Here is a 13,658-nt window from a genome sequence, read left to right as displayed (position 1 = left end):
CCGTGGGAAGCTGGGAATAACCAATAGGAGAGTGTGGAAAGCTGGGGGTGACCAATAGGAGAGCATGGGTAGAGCTGATTCCAGGGTGGAGACCTGATGGGTTTAGGCCACCAAGGGTGGGGGTGTGTTGCCTGGAGACACAGAGGCGGTGAAGATGTCATAGGCCAGGGGTTGGCAACTTTCTCTGGAGAGGATCTTGTAGCAAATGTTTAGGCTTTGGGAGCTGTGCGATCATTTTTGTGGCCACTCAGCTCTGCTTTGCCCTGTAGGAGCAACCACAGCCTGCCCAGCAAGCCCTGAGGGCAGCCAGGTGCCAATGGCATTCTATGCATGGCATGGAAGCAGAATTTCACTTAGTTTTTATATATCAGGAAATAATATTTGTCATTTGTGTTTTTCTTCAATTCTTTAAAAATGTCAAAGCTATTCTTAGCTCACCATGCAAAACAGGCTGGGTAGGCCTTGGCTTGGAGTTCCCAGGAGAGGACAGGGCCCAGATGCCTGAGTGGGTGCTCAGCCCCTCCATCACCCTGCATGGATTCGTATTTCCTATAGACAATGTGAAACCCCTTCCTCAGCAGCCCCAACAGCTGCCCCTGTTCTTCCTTCTCGTGGGTCACAGTCTTGACCTCCCAGACCACTGGCTGTGCTCACCAACCTGTGTGTTTCCCTACCTTTGCATAATTTCTGCTCAAACTCTATGATCGCATTTGAAGTTTGCCACTTGGGTAAAGTTCATGCCAATCCTCCCGGCAGAGGGACTCCTCACTTCACTGGGCAACAGTGTGTGTTTCACCATCTTGTGTATCCTGAGGGAAGGAATGATGGACTGACAGATGGATAGGCAGGCAGACAGACACACAGACAGACACAGATTGGCAGGTGGACAGCAAGCACTGGGGCTGTGTCTGGAAGGATGCAGGTGGTGAAGTGAAAGTTTTGTGAGTGGTTTGATCACAGCTGGTGTGATTTAAGGGATGATTCTCCAAGGCTGCAGAGAAGGTCTTATGTTCTATTTCATTCTGTATCTCCATGGTCCTGACCTGTGGTTGCTAAGAGCTGCACGTTTCTCCCTTACAAGAAGCCCATTTCTCTGCCTCTTTTTAGGAGCAATGACTCAATTCTGAAGCAAGTCTTGGCAAAGATACATGGGAGGGTCACTGCAAATGGCAGTCACTCCACAGTCAGAATCTCCTGCCTGGTGCCCAGGTGTGGGGACAGGTCCCCTTGGATCACACTCTCTCAACAGCCCTACCAGCCAGTTTTGTCCCAGTGGGCACTTTCCAGGACGCTTTTAAAATCTGTCAGATGAGTCTAGTGAAATGGAAACAGAGTGTCACTAAAATCCCAGACTTCACCACCACACAATATATCCACATAATACTTGTACCGCTAAAATTTATACACACACAAATAAGCAGAGGGTAGGCTTGTTTTCTCAATAAATTGTGGTAAAAGGCTGTATTTCCTTTGCTCTGTTTTCCTGAAGCCCTAACATCGAGCTTTCAACCTGTCTGCTCCATAAATCCTGGTTTCTAGGGGTTCGGCTACAAAGCATGGCTCAGCCTTAGTCTCCACAGCAGGGACGCTGCCGAGCATGGGGTGGTCAGTGGCAGTGACTAACACGTGACGGCTCATCTCGTACAGACAGAGTGCACCTCACACCGTCCCATCTCCGCTCAGCTTCACGGCAGCCTCGTGAGGTCAGCAGAGGACACTCTCGCTTCCTCTCTGCTCCCGAGGAAACCCATAGCGCACAAGGCTAATGTGTCCAGCAGCATCCGGCTCCTAAGAAGGCACCGAGAATACGCTCGGTGGATTTGACTTCAGGTCCGCTAAAGGCACCGTGACCTAAGATGGCTCTGCTGGTCACAACTTTACCCAGAAGCTCCCTTTCTTCTCAGGCTGGAGTCTGACCAGAACAATAAAGCTAAAGAAAGAAATCAGACCACCCAGAACAAGACCAACAAAATCAGGTGCGTAAAAATGGGCATCTAATGAAAGAATTGATCGAATCCTGGTAAAATGTCCATGAATTGGAAATCATAGAAACAGTCTTCAGTTACAAGAACTTAATTTCTTTTGATCCTTCACTTGTAGATGAAGAAATGAAATTACAAGAACCCTGAAATTATTACAACAAACCAAACCGATAGAGCTATTTCTGTTATACCCTACAACCACTCCTTTTTCCATTTGTCTGTGTTTCTGACCCATATATGATACATCAAAGAAATACTGAATTTCATTCTCTATACGAAAGAAATACTGAATTTCATTCACTATACGAATGAATTGTTATTAAAACAAGAAATACCATAGCTTAGAAAGATGTACAGCAATGCCTGTAGAATGATAAAAATGGTTTCGGAACTCCCCAGCATTCAGTTTAAATATTGGGTGTGTACGTGTACTGTGATTTTAACTACATATCTTTTCCTTTGTTTCTGATACAGAGCCTTGCTCTGTTGCCCAGGCTGGAGTGCAGTTGTGCCGTATTTCAGCTCAATTCAACCTCTGCCTCCCAGGTTGAAGTGATTCTCGTGCCTCAGACTCCGAGCAGCTGGAATTACAGGTATGAGCCACCATGCCCAGGTTATTTTTGTATTTTTAGTAGAAACAGGGTTTTGCCATGTTGGTCAGGCTGGTCTGGAACTCTTGGCCTCAAGTGATCCACCTTCCTCAGCCTCCCAAAGTGCTGGAATTACAGGCGTGAGCCACTGAGCCCGGCCCTAAGTATCTTTTTCAAAGAAAAGCTTGATAACCTTTTTAAAAAAGTGATTTCCTTCCCCTGTGCTAGACTGCACCATGATAAGACTTCTAAATCATCAGAACATTTACACCCCAAGTCCTAATTGGTAAAATTTGGCAATACATCTATATAGCCTAGAATTTAAAGCACACACATTTAGAGAAAGAAATAAAATTAAACAAACACAGTCTTCCCCTCTAATGAAAAACTACTTACCAACTAGCTTTGTAGTGAAATGGTAACTAGCTCACACTCTTGGTGGTCGTTCAGACAAGCACTAGCCAACACGAACCACCCTTTCCTGTGGAGCCCGTGGCATTACGTCTGCTGCGTGAGCTCCATTTTGTTGGTGCCGCAGCAGCCACAAGCCAGCAAGGAGCAAAGCTACGGCTGCATCGGCAGCACCCAGGCCAGGCCTTGCTTCTCTCCATCGTCCCCAGTCATGGGGGACCCAGGTCCTTGGCTTGCTGAGAAGAGGCTGGGGGACAGGAGGCCACTAGCCCTGGCTACACAGGGAGTCACTGGCGAGCTTCTCAAAAATGCCATCATGCAGGGAGCACCCAGGGTCCTGATTTCATTGGTCTGGAGGGCAGGTTGGGCATGAGAATTTTTAAAAAACCCTCCCCAGATGGGTCTCATGTGCATGCAAGGCTGAGAACACCAAGGAGATGGGTACAGAGCTCCTCAAAGCTCCAGGAAGCCCAGGGCCACCTGCTGGCTCGCCCGCCACTGTCTGTCTTAGGGCCATTTATTTAAAGGAAGCCTATTAAGATAAGGGCACTGTCCTCCCAGGACCACAAAACGCAATGAGCCAGTCTGTAGCTTCTCCCGATACATACTCCAGGAGCAGCTGAGTGCACTGTCCAGAGTTGCAGAGGAGGAAACCATCTCATCTCCCTCCTTCCCCTGAGGTTTTGCTCACCTACGGCTGTGTGGGCCTGGGGGGCTTTCAGCTCCTGGGCTGTGCTATGAACACCGTGCTCTCTGGGTACCCTTCGAGTGACCACCAAGGCTCAGCTAAGTTGCAGGACATTGATATACACAACAACAACATCAGCAATGGCAACGTGTCTCTCATGTATAAGAGTGTGCACCTCCTACCATCATCATATCCTTTGGGGGATATATCCCTGGTTTGCACCTTGGGAGCTATGGCTCGCTTGCCATAAGTATGGTTGTCGTAACTGTTGTATTCAAACGAGGTCTTGGAATATTTCTCGAGCTCCTTGGCCAGGTTGGAACGCGGCGTAGTTGTGGGGACATTGTTTCTGTAGCCATACTGAGGAATTTCCAGTTGCTTCACAAAGCACATTGGCCTGAAAGTAACAAGACAACAAACAATAGCTTGCTTTCTCGTGGCTTCGCACACGACGAGCTTCACGTTAAAACTAGAATATCTTACTTTTTAAAATGTGTTAAAGAGTCAGAACCTTTCACTAAAACGCCAACTATTTTCTGAAGAAAAGACAAAAAGTGTGTTTTAATTATATAGCACCAAATAAACTACCTAAAAGTCAACTTGGGCAATAAAAAAAGACAAGAAATAAAATATTTGAATATGACCCTTTTTCCTTCTTTCTTGTAAGAGGTCTGGTGGTGGCATGGTAATGACATGAGATACAAGGATGGGGATATCTCAGTCCTGAAATTTCTTTGCAGTGGTTACAAAGAGTTGCCAAATTACACACAAAGACATGGCCTCAGTAAGAAATCCCCCTTAAAAAATAAGAGGAAGTGGGCCGGGTGTGGTGGCTCACGCCTGTAATCCCAGCACTTTGGGAGGCCGAGGGGGGCAGATCACAAGGTCAGGAGTTTCAGAGCAGCTTGGCCAACAGAGTGAAACCCCATCTATACCGAAAGTACAAAGGCCGGGCGTGGTGGCAGGTGCCTGTGACCCCAGCTACTCCAGAGGCTGAAGCAGGAGAATCACTTGAACCTGGGAGGTGGAGGTTGCGGTGAGCCAAGATTGTGTCACTGTGCTCCAGCCTGGCAACAGAGCAAGATTCCATCTCAAAAAAAAAAAAAAAAAAAAAAAAATACATAAATAAATAAGAGGAAGTAAAGAAATACTCTTGGGGACACAGACAGAACCAGATCCAATGTACCTAACTGGATAATGAGTTAGACTGCGTGGTAAGATGCCGCGACAAGTACTAGACTATGCAATGTTTTTACCTAGTGGCTATTTCTTAGTGTCTCTAGGATAAAATATTCAATAGGAAGGACCCTGGGTCGTTGCTCACTCATAGACACTGTGTCTTGCCTGTGTGTGTGTGTGTTAGGTCCACCTCTTCATCTGTCTAGCTCATAAGTGAAATTTTTAGACTTTTTATTTGAAACAATTTTAGACTTGCAGAAAAGTACAGAGATTTTCTTCATGCTCTGCCAGCAACTTCTGCCAACGTGACCACCTTCATAATCGTAAGACAAGAGCAAAACCAGGCGATCAACATTAGTGACATTCTTTCCTAAACTATAGGCTGTGCTTGGATCTGACCAGTTTTCCACTGATGTCCTTGATTTGACGCAGCCATGCAGGGTCCCATGGTGCACTAAGGGTCCTGTGTCCTGTCCTTTCCCCGTGACACCTCCTTGGTCTCACTGGGCTGGAGGCGTCATGGACTGAACACTGAAGAGCTAGTCAGGTTTTACAGAATCAGATACAGACAGATTCTTTTTTTTTTTTTGAGACCACATCTTGGTCTTGATTCCCATGCTGGAGTGAAGTGGCGTTATCTCAGCTCACTGCAACCTCCACCTCCTGGGTTCATGCAATTCCCTCGCCTGAGCCTCCTGAGTAGCTGGGATTACAGGCGCCTACCACCACGCCCAGCTAATTTTTTTATATTTTTAGTGGAGACAAGGTTTCACCATATTGGCCAGGCTGGTCTCGAACTTCTGACATCAGGTGATCTGCCCACCTTGGCCTCCATAAGTGCTTGGATTATAGGCATGAGTCACCACGCTTGGCCGTAGATGCATTCTTAATCCTAACATCATTAATCATCTGACATCTTTGTATTTTTCTCAAGTGATTCTCCTGCCTTAGCCTCCCAAGCAGCTGGGATTACGTCCTGAGTCACCATGCCTGGCTACTTGTTTTATTTTTAGTAGAAACAGGGTTTTGCCAAATTGGTTAGGCTGGTCTCAAACTCTTGGCATCAAGTGGTCCATTTTCAACAAAACACTTACAGACGTTTTCACATCAGCATTATTTTACACACTGTAAAGCTAACAAAATATTGAATTTTAAAGGCAGAGAGTTTCCTGTTGAATTTTTGTCATTCTAAACTACATAAAATGTATTCTGAATAAAGACCCAAACAAGGTTGATACTTTAGCAGGAAAAAACAAAAGGTGGTGAATTCATGTATTAGTGTTAGGTTCATAGCCAGCCTAGGAAGAACAATCTTTTTTTTTTTTTCTTTGAGACGGAGTTTTGCTCTGTTGCCCAGGCTGGAGTGCAGTGGTGTGATCTTGGCTCACTGCAACCTCCACCTCCCTGGTTCAAGTGATTCTCCTTCCTTAGCCTCCCGAGTAGCTGGGATTACAGGCTCCTGCCACCACACCCAGCTAATTTTTGTATTTTTGATAGAGATGGGGTTTTGCCATGTTGGCCAGGCTGGTCTCCAACTCCTGACCTCAGGTGATCCGCCCACCTCTGCCTCCCGAAGTGCTGAGATTACAGGCGTGAGCCACCACGCCTGGAGGAGGACAGTAACTTTGAGTAAGATTCTATTTCTTGAGTACTAGTATCAGTAAAATCTTCCACTACTGCCTGTACCTCTAGCACAAGTGGGAAGTTTTAGCAGATGTATGAAATTATAATACCAGCAGGTACAAATGTGTACTGCTTAGGAAGGAAACTCTTTAACAACAGATGTGCAAACAATATCCTGACAGTTCTCCCTGGGGATGGAAATCTGAGGGGTTTTGATTCGTTTTCTTATTTTCCACAAGCATTGCTTGTGTGTCTGAATAAATATATTTCCTCGTGAGTCCTTGCTGTCTTTCTAAAGGTGATTTGCTCAGGTACGTCAGGATCATCCACACTTGCCTTGCAGATAACAGGTTTAAAACTACTGTCTTAACTTTTTTTATGATTATTTTTATGATTAAGTTTTGCTTTTTAAAATATTTTATATACTATTTCTTTTTTACTAATATGATTTTTATAAACATCATAATTATATTACATTGCAGAGTACAATGTGATGTTTTGACATCTGTATACAATGTGAAATGATTAAATCAGGCAAATTAACATATACATCACTCAGTTTTTGTGGTAAGACATTTGACATTTGCTTTCTTCTTAGTTACTTTTAAATATACAATACAATATTATTGACTCTATTGTTGTGGTACAGATTTCAAACTATGCCCTTCCTGTCTCGCTGAGAAATATTACCTTAGACCAGCAGCTCTCCATTCCCTCGGCACCACTGCAAGTTTTGCTTTTTTATGATTCATTGAAACAATATTTAGAAGATATAAAAGTTATTTTAAAAAATCACCTATAGTTCTACTAGAGACGAAAACTCTTAAGGTTTTGGTGTGGTTTTTTTTTATGATTAACTTAATGTATTTTATATTTACTTAAATAGAATGTTACTGTTTTGCATATTTTACATTTCCATTTTACATGATATTTTCCTTTTTGTTTCTTATGCTTTAAAAACAGTTTTTAACAGCAGAGTGATATTGAAATCAATGAATACTGTGCTATTTAACTATTTTCCAATTTGTGTTAGTTCTGTTCTGTTATAAACTGTGACTTAATAGGTACCCATGTAGACAACTCTTTTTACTCCTATTATTTCATAAATTTATATTGGTTTTGGTGCTGTTACAAAGTTTTGATAACTGAATTTTTTTTAAAAAAAGAAAGGCAGATTTTAGGCTGATAGCCACGTCTATGCTACCTTTATAACAATACAGTAATGGTTAAACATCCAATTTATTTACCAAATCACCAATACATTTATTTTCATTTCATTAATTTAGCCTATTTACTACTTCTGAAATCAATAAAAGCAGTAATAATTGTCTACTGTTCTTGAAGCATTTTTCCAGGTAATATGAAGGTGCATAAAAAAAAAAATTAGCCAGGCATAGTGGTACGTGCCTGTAGTCCCAGCTACTCAGGAGGCTGAGGTGGGAGGATCGCTTGAGCCCAGGAGGTCAAGGCTGCAGTGAGCCATAATTGTGCCACTGTACTCCAGCCTGGGCAACAGAGTGAGACCGTGTCTCTATAATTTTTTTTTAATTAGAAAAAAAAGACTGTGGGTGATCGTTTTTCAATAGTCCAAAGGCTGTGAGAATTCTGGAGAAGGGAGAATACTTCAGGCTATGACATTTGGTTACATTTGCGTGGAGAAGGTGATGTTTGAAGTAATGCCGACTGTTACTTCCATATTACAGAAGTAATCTCTTACAGTATAGGTTGATTTTTAAGGTTAAGATCCAGGGAGGGGTGAGAAAGCATTCCAGGAAAAGAAACTCAGTGTCCAAAGGTGAGGAGGTAAAAAAGCCAGGAGAACCCTCAGGGAATAGCAAGAGCGGGGCAGCCGGGGACAGGACCAGATCAGCCCACGGGCAATCTGCTTATTCACCTGGTGGGCAAGGCCACGGGGTTCGGGCCTGGGAGAAGAAGCACGACCCCCAAGCCTTAAAAAGATCAGGACCCGATCAGAGGGAGGGAGGAGGGGAGGAGAGGCTTCAGCTAGAGGGCCACAGGCCACGCCCTCACAGAGGCTGCAGGCCAGGGGCTGGAAATGAGGATATGACTTGGCCAACATTGGAAGCACCTGCTTAAGCCTCAGGCTCTTGTTCATTGAATGATTTATTTAAAGACTTTAAAAAATCATAACAGGTTAAATGACTGTTGGTTTAACTTCATTCTCTTTTCTTCCTTCCTGTCTCTTCCTTTTCCACTGAATGAGCACCCTACCTGGAGACCCTGTGGGGAATACAGAAGTGCTGGGACAGGGACCCGACCTCCAAATGTCACACCCGGCATGCCAGGTAAGCCCTGGGGGGCGGGGTGGAAAGCTGGCAGGAGCCTCATGCAGGGCTGATACACAGCCCAGCACCCAGCGCCTCCCTGGACAGCCAGGAGAGGCTGTGGTTGGTCACGTGCATTGCTGGGCTGGCCGGAGCCCTCCTGCTACAGTGAGAAGGGGGCTCTTTCTTTCTGTTAAAAGCCCTGTCCTGGCCCGGCTCCCACCCCAGCTAGAGGCAAGGAGAACAGCTGGCAGCTGCCCTGTGGTTACTCCCAGCCTCTGCTCACTTGTCATTTGGTGGGGCTGTTCTTTGCAGCAATCCAGAGACAGGGATGCTAAGTTAGGAAGCCATAGGAGCAAGGCAGAAGGCTCAGGCCGGGACATGAGGGTGGAAGCTGTGTTTGGACAAGGTGGTATTCACAATTACAGGCATGCCCCGTCGGGCTCCGGCTGCCGTGAGCTTCTCCCTGAAACCTCACTCCCTGTGGCCCTGGGAGCAGAGCAGCCCGTAGATGGACAGTGCTGTCACCTGGTGACTTCTGGAAGCGCCAAGTACAAGAGTTCTTCCAGCTTCTCAGGGGTCTGGCCAAAGTAGGCTCAGGAAAATTAATAAAAGCCCTCACCAGCAAAGAGATTTCTCCCACCATTTTCCATATTCTCCTTTGATTAATAACTGTCCCTTCTTTAGTTATACAACCCTGCGGGGTTGGTTTGTTTCATTGGGTGGGGGTGGTTTTCATGCTGCCAATAGTGAGCTGTGGGCTGGTGGGGAGAGGGAGGATGCCCTAGGACATGTTTAGCACTTGATCTTGCTGTCTGGAAGATGGGTGCGTTACCTTGAAGGGGCAGCTCCCTGCGATGGGTGGTCTGGGGGCACTTTGGGCTGGGACCCCCAAACGCAGACGACTCTAGAGGTACCTGTGCCACAGTTTACTGAGAAGTTATCTCTGGATAGTAGGGTCGTACAGGGTTTTGTTTTCTTATTTTTGCTTTAATTTTTATTCATAATTTTCTATACAGGTTTTAACTTTTTGATTTAGGGAGGAAGGGTGTTTAATCACTATGTTAGAAGCTTCCTGGGATGTTATAAAATAATAAGAACAAAAAAAATTCATATTGCTTGCCCAGTGATTTGCTTCGAGTGATTGGTCCCAAAGAAATAATTTCCTTTTTTATTTTTTTGAGACAGGGTACCGCTGTGTCACCTAGGCTGGAGTGCAGTGGTGCAGCCACAGCTCACTGCAGGCTTGACCTCCTGGGCTTAAGCGATACTCCCACCTTGGCCTTCTGAGTAGCCAAAGAAATAACAGAGGCAAAGTGCTGTATATATGAAAAAAAATGTTTATTATTGCCTCTCTTTAATAGTAAAAGCGAGAAACAGCCTAAATGCCTCAAAGCCAGAACCTAGTTTTGGCACCGGGGGTACCCCGAAACAGCCGAAGCCGCATGAACAGCACCCAGCATGGAGCTTCACGAACACACGTAGCGTGAAGATGACAGTTAAGATCACGGCCTAGAGGCCGGGCATGGTGGCTCACGCCTGTAATCCAAGCACTTTGGAGGCCAAGGCGGGCGGATCACCTGAGGTCAGGAGTTCAAGACCAGCCTGACCAATGTGGTGAAACCCTGTCTTAAAAAAAAAAAAAAAAGATCACTGCCTAGAGACAAGGACGTTGGGTGAGAAGGCAGGATATAGCCAATTGTCATAGTTTTTATGTGGATGAGGATTTGAAGAGATGTAAAAGTGAAAGATAAATAGAAGGCTTGTGTGAATGGGAAGCATATCCTCCCAAAGCTTAAATAAAACAGTGGTTTCTGCCAGATGATCTGTAAGGTGTCGGCCGTCGTAACATTTGGGTCAATTATTTAACCTCTCTGCACCCTGGGTTTTCTCACTTGCCAGGTGGAGGTGACAACACCTACACCCACCTACATCTCAGGACCTTTGGGGTAACAGGAGGCAGCTCTGCCGGCTTTGGATGCGAGAGTTCCCGCACGAGGGGTGCCCATTCCTCCGGCATCATCAGAAACATGAGCACCAGCCTGTAGGTTGGTGTGAGGCCCTCTCCTCTAAATTAGGAGAGAATTACTTTGGGCATCTCATTAATTTTCAAAGCTTCCCTTTCATCTAGCACTCAGACTCATGGAATATCAGGGCCAGACACAAATGCAGAAATGATTTCCTGATTCTCTCATGTAAATCGTCACAGTGAGTCCGCAGAGACCAGGGGAGAATGACACCTTCACCCTTACACAGTCTAGCCTGGGGTAAGGGGTCCTGGCCATCTTCCACCACACCCCGCCCTCGGGTCCCGGTCCCAGCTGCTGTAGGAACGTCCCCAGTGCTCCGAGGTGTGGGGCAGGCTGTGACAGAGCTCACAGGCGGCACCCTCCTGCTGGTACCTGAGCACGCGGTCCGAGGCCTGGCTGGACTTGGACACGTCACAGCTCTGGTGCTTCTCCTGCGCCTTGGCCAGTTTCTCTGCTGCTGCGATCGGGCATCCGGAAAGGCTGCAACCACAGAAAGCAGGATGAATGGTCCCCCCTCAAACGCTTTCACAGCACACCAATCATCCCTGAGCACGAGGACCCTGATGTGGGCGCAGCTGGTTGGGGAGGGGTGGCTTCCCAAACCTGGCCTGGGCAATCCTGATGGGTGGACTGGGAGAGGGAAGGTGCTCATGACCTAGAGCCTGCTTTCTGCAAGGTTTCCAGCAGAGAAGGCCGTGGCAGTGCTGCGTGTGAGGTGTATTCAGTCCTTTGCAGCGAGAGCACGCCAGCTCCCGTGCATTCGGGAGGACACCACGGGGGAAACTGTAGACACAGATTCTACTATGGGTGCCCGCTGTTTCTGGGGATGAAGAAACGGGTGGGATGAGTTTTTAAGCCCAAGAATGGCAATGCAAGGCTGTTACCAGAAGATGGAGCTCTAAGCTGATTTCCTAAATGCCACTGACCGTGGCCTCTAGGGTGGTCTGTCTAAGCCATTTTCCTAAATGCATTGACTGTGGCCTCTGGGGGGCTCTGTCTGGCTTTAGCCCTTGGGTGTTCTCCAAGAGCAGGGAAACGAACGTGGAGAGGACCGCAGAAAGATTTCTCGGACGGCAGTAACGTGTGCTGGAGCCAAACGGTTCAGGCTTAGTCTAGATGCGGGAGACGCCAGATGGGCTCTTTTGTGCTCAAGCTCATTTTACATGAAATCACTGTGTCTGCTCCGTGGGTGTCCACATGCATATCTACTCATATGCACAGACACTCACCCCATATATGTGTCATATCCCAAAAATACGCCTGTGCTGAGGTCTGACGGAGGCCCTGACGCTGCCACATGAACAGCACCCAGCGCGGAGCTCCCCAACCCATCTAGCGCCTCGTGCCTCTGCAGATGAAACACCTCCGGAGGGCACAGCGGTCATTTGTTTCATTATGAATTTAACACAAAGAACCAAGTTTGCCAGTCAGACAAGCACAAATTAGAGTAAAGCTGATGATAGTTTCCTTCTTTTAGATATAATTTTATGTGAACTCATAAAACCATAGACTGTAAGACAAACGTGGGAAGAATTACTTTTCAGCTTCTGGAAAAAAAGTTATCGGATAAGAACTGAGTATCATGGGCAACTGAGTAGCTCCTATCAAGCCTGAACAGGACGGAAAAAGAGAACTGAAATCTTTCACAAACAAAAGAGTGATTCTGCATATACTTGTTCATAGCGGAAGTCCAGGGTCTATTTCTCCCACTCAGCCTGTGAAACACCCTCAGGTTGTTCTGAAGATGTCCATACTGATGACCTGGGGTTTCCGCAAAATTCCAAGGGCAGCCACGCCAAGCGACACACTGTACAGGCTTGCTGCATTCCTGGTCATGTGCTGTCCAATGGGCACCAGAACAGCCCCATCTACACCCCGGAGGACAGCATCATCTATACCCTGGAGGACAGCATTGTCTATACCTGGGAGGACAGCCCCGTCTACACCCCGGAGGACAGCCCCGTCTGCACCCTGGAGGACAGCCCTATCTACAACCCAGAGGACAGCATCATCTATACCCTGGAGGACAACATTGTCTATACCCCGGAGGACAGCCCCGTCTACACCCAGGAGGACAGCCCCGTCTACACCCAGGAGGACAGCCCCGTCTACACCCAGGAGGACAGCCCTATCTACAACCCAGAGGACAGCATCATCTATATCCTGGAGGACAGCATTGTCTATACCTGGGAGGACAGCCCCATCTACACCCCGGAGGACAGCGAAGGCGTGGCCTCCTTCCCTCCAGTTATTATAAATGGTCATGGTTTCCACTCTTGACACAATGCTTCATGATGCTAAGTGGGGTGGGGCACCTCAAATCATCCCTTTTACACCACAAGTGCGGGGAGCACTTGCCGCTTCTGTGCGTCATGTGGAGGTGCCTGCCCTTCATGGGGAGCACCATGGGGAGCGCCATGGGGAGCGCCGTGGGGAGCGCCGTGGGAGCACCTTGGGGAACACCGTGGGGAGTGCTGTGGGGAGCATGGTCAGCCTCCCTGGGAAGGAGGGGGCATGGAGAGTGGTCGATGTGCCCTCCCACACCAGTGCCGCACGCGTGACTTACCTTCGGTGGGAGTTCCTGTTGCTGTTGACGTGCCCGCGCCCCGTGCAGCCTGGAGTGGGGCACTTGAGGACACTTTCATGCATGGCAAGGACTTGACGGGGAGAGGCAAAGAGAACAGCCAGCATTAAAACAGGCATGGTCAGGACACACGAGAATGCAGTCATTTAACAAGGGCCAGGTCGCTCAGGACAGACAGTCCTACAAACGTTTGTGATGGGCATGGTCAGGAAAACACACATGGAAGGAGAGAGAGGGTTGACTAGACCCTACGCTAAAGGCCTCGCACAGCAGGGGCACTGGACCC

General features: G+C 47.2%; 1 protein-coding gene across 23 annotated transcripts in view; it reads right to left on the bottom strand.

The window, feature by feature from the left end:
- Positions 1 to 13,658, bottom strand: part of MYT1L (myelin transcription factor 1 like) — a 525,406-nt gene that overhangs the window by 103,672 nt on the left and 408,076 nt on the right. For all 23 annotated transcript variants that reach the window (XM_032294258.1, XM_032294269.1, XM_032294279.1 and 20 more), the window contains 3 exons: positions 13,355 to 13,445; positions 11,161 to 11,268; positions 3,854 to 4,068 (listed from right to left, as the gene is read on the bottom strand). In XM_032294258.1, coding sequence (XP_032150149.1) covers positions 3,854 to 4,068; positions 11,161 to 11,268; positions 13,355 to 13,445 — 414 coding nt within the window. The remainder of the gene's footprint in view (positions 1 to 3,853; positions 4,069 to 11,160; positions 11,269 to 13,354; positions 13,446 to 13,658) is intronic.

This window comes from Sapajus apella, unplaced genomic scaffold, assembly GCF_009761245.1.
Source record: "Sapajus apella isolate SASKATOON/1434 unplaced genomic scaffold, GSC_monkey_1.0 scaffold31, whole genome shotgun sequence".
In the NCBI taxonomy this organism is placed as follows: Eukaryota; Metazoa; Chordata; class Mammalia; order Primates; family Cebidae; genus Sapajus; species Sapajus apella.
Note: the sequence above shows the minus strand (reverse complement) of the source record. Positions and strands in the feature narration are given on the sequence as shown.